Genomic DNA, 1,823 nt, shown 5'->3' on the forward strand with positions numbered 1-1,823 from the left:
GTAGAATGTTCGCCGTCAGCTTTTATTGTCGCGAAGGGTTTAATTAAAATTTTACGCTTCCAAACATTTGCGCTCGCGTGTAGTGCAAGAGTTTATCCGTGGTCCATGATGGTGACGGGTTCTGTGCTTGATATGTTTTCCGGCGATGAGGTGCCGACGAGGTTTTGCTCATTTCCAACTCAGAACGACAAAGTGGTTTTAGTGTTCACACGGAAAAAGCTTTCAATAAAGTTGAGATGTTTCAATCGATCAGATTTTCTGGTACCGAATATTCATGCTATGCCAAACAATAAATGGAAAGAGGATGTGTACGGTTTTCTAAGTGTTTATTCAAATTTCAATTCAATATTCGGTTTCCCTTCGTTTTTGTTTGGCACTTTATCGTGAAGTAGCTTGCTGAGATCACCGCAGCCTTGAATACGAGAAGAATTAGGATGCTTCTGCCGTCGGGCCTCGTCTACTCGATATCATCCTCATCGCTGTCCTCTTCATCCTCGTCATCGTCGTGAGGATGATGAACGCCGCCCGTGCCAACACCATGAAGCTGCTTCACCATCTGCATCGGATAGGGAACGCCGACCCCTTGTGCTGCGTGCTGCGGAAGATGCTGCATTCCAACCGGCAGCACCTGCTGGGGCAACTTCATTCCCGACGATCCGGCACCACCTTGCTCGTTTTGACACTTCAGTTTGTACTCCGAAAGTTCCTCTTCGTAGCGCAGCTTCTCTTTCTCGGCCTGTTGCTCGTAGCGCTGCTTCACTTCCGTGTCCAAGGCGGACCACTGGCGGCCCAGTACCTTCGCGACGTCACCGACACTAAAGTCCGGATTGAGGGCTTTCACATTGTTCCGCTCGTCGTTGCAGTACAGGAAGAACGCCGTCAATCCACGTTTCGGTGCATTCGGATCCTTCGCCTGCTTGCGCTTCTTGCCGCGCCCGGCACCCGGCGAATCCTGCGGCGGAACATAGCTCTGCATTTCCAGCGTGTACCGCTGCTTGTCCTTCTCGGCCATCTCGTGGAAGCGCTGCTTCTCGCTCTCCAGCATCGTTTTCCACCGTTCGCCGCACTTGCGGGAAAACTCCGCAAAGATCACCTGCTCGTCCGGGTGCTGCTTCTTGTGCTCATCGCGGCACGTTTGCAGAAAGTAATTGTACGCGGTCAAGCGACCCTTCGGCTTATTGTCCTTCACTTTGGCGGGAGTAACCATCTTGCGCTGCGGAGTATTAACCGGTGGCGCGGAATGAGTTGGAGCCCGTTGCTCGCCTTGGTGCTGCTGCTGTTGCTGCTGTTGCTGTTGCTGGAGCTGCTGTTGTAAATGTTGCTGCATCTGCTGGTGAATCTGCTGCTGCATCTGCTGCTGTTGAAGCTGCTGTTGCTGCAACTGCTGCTGTTGGAGCTGTTGCTGTTGCCACTGCTGCTGCTGTAGCGTGCTGTCGAGCGGATTCTGAGCGCCCGGGTACCACCACTGGCCCGTGGGTACGATATTCGACATCGCCGGCAGATCGCCCGGACGTATCGGCAGTGCGCCCCTGCCGGGCTGATTGTCACTCGGGGCCGCCTGGTTTTGATAGTTGTTCGCCATCATTCGCAATCAGATCGAACGTTTTCAACTGTCTTCCTATCGGCACGAACCAGAAACTGAAAACTGCACAGCACAATTTGACGATCCAACGAACAACAACCGGCACGTGGTACACCCAAACAACAACTGGCAATTGGTCCGGTTCGCTTAGCGTCCGTGTAGAGGTAAACAAAAGGCGGCAGAATTCGCAGTGGGTACCGTGCAATAAGTGCGACGACTGTGTTACCTTGAAAGGCGGGTA

At 52.9% G+C, this 1,823-nt stretch overlaps 1 protein-coding gene across 1 annotated transcript; it reads right to left on the bottom strand.

Annotated features, from left to right (window-relative positions):
• Positions 1-320: 320 nt before the first annotated feature.
• LOC131293050 (high mobility group protein B2-like) lies at positions 321-1,602 on the bottom strand. The gene is made up of 2 exons (XM_058321133.1): positions 690-1,602; positions 321-551 (listed from the first exon to the last, which is right to left on the bottom strand). The coding sequence occupies exons 1-2, from the start codon at positions 1,583-1,585 to the stop codon at positions 458-460; spliced, it is 990 nt and encodes a 329-aa protein (XP_058177116.1). The 5' UTR covers positions 1,586-1,602; the 3' UTR covers positions 321-457.
• Between the last annotated feature and the right edge of the window lie 221 nt (positions 1,603-1,823).

This window comes from Anopheles ziemanni, chromosome 2 (assembly GCF_943734765.1).
Source record: "Anopheles ziemanni chromosome 2, idAnoZiCoDA_A2_x.2, whole genome shotgun sequence".
Lineage (NCBI taxonomy): Eukaryota > Metazoa > Arthropoda > Insecta > Diptera > Culicidae > Anopheles > Anopheles ziemanni.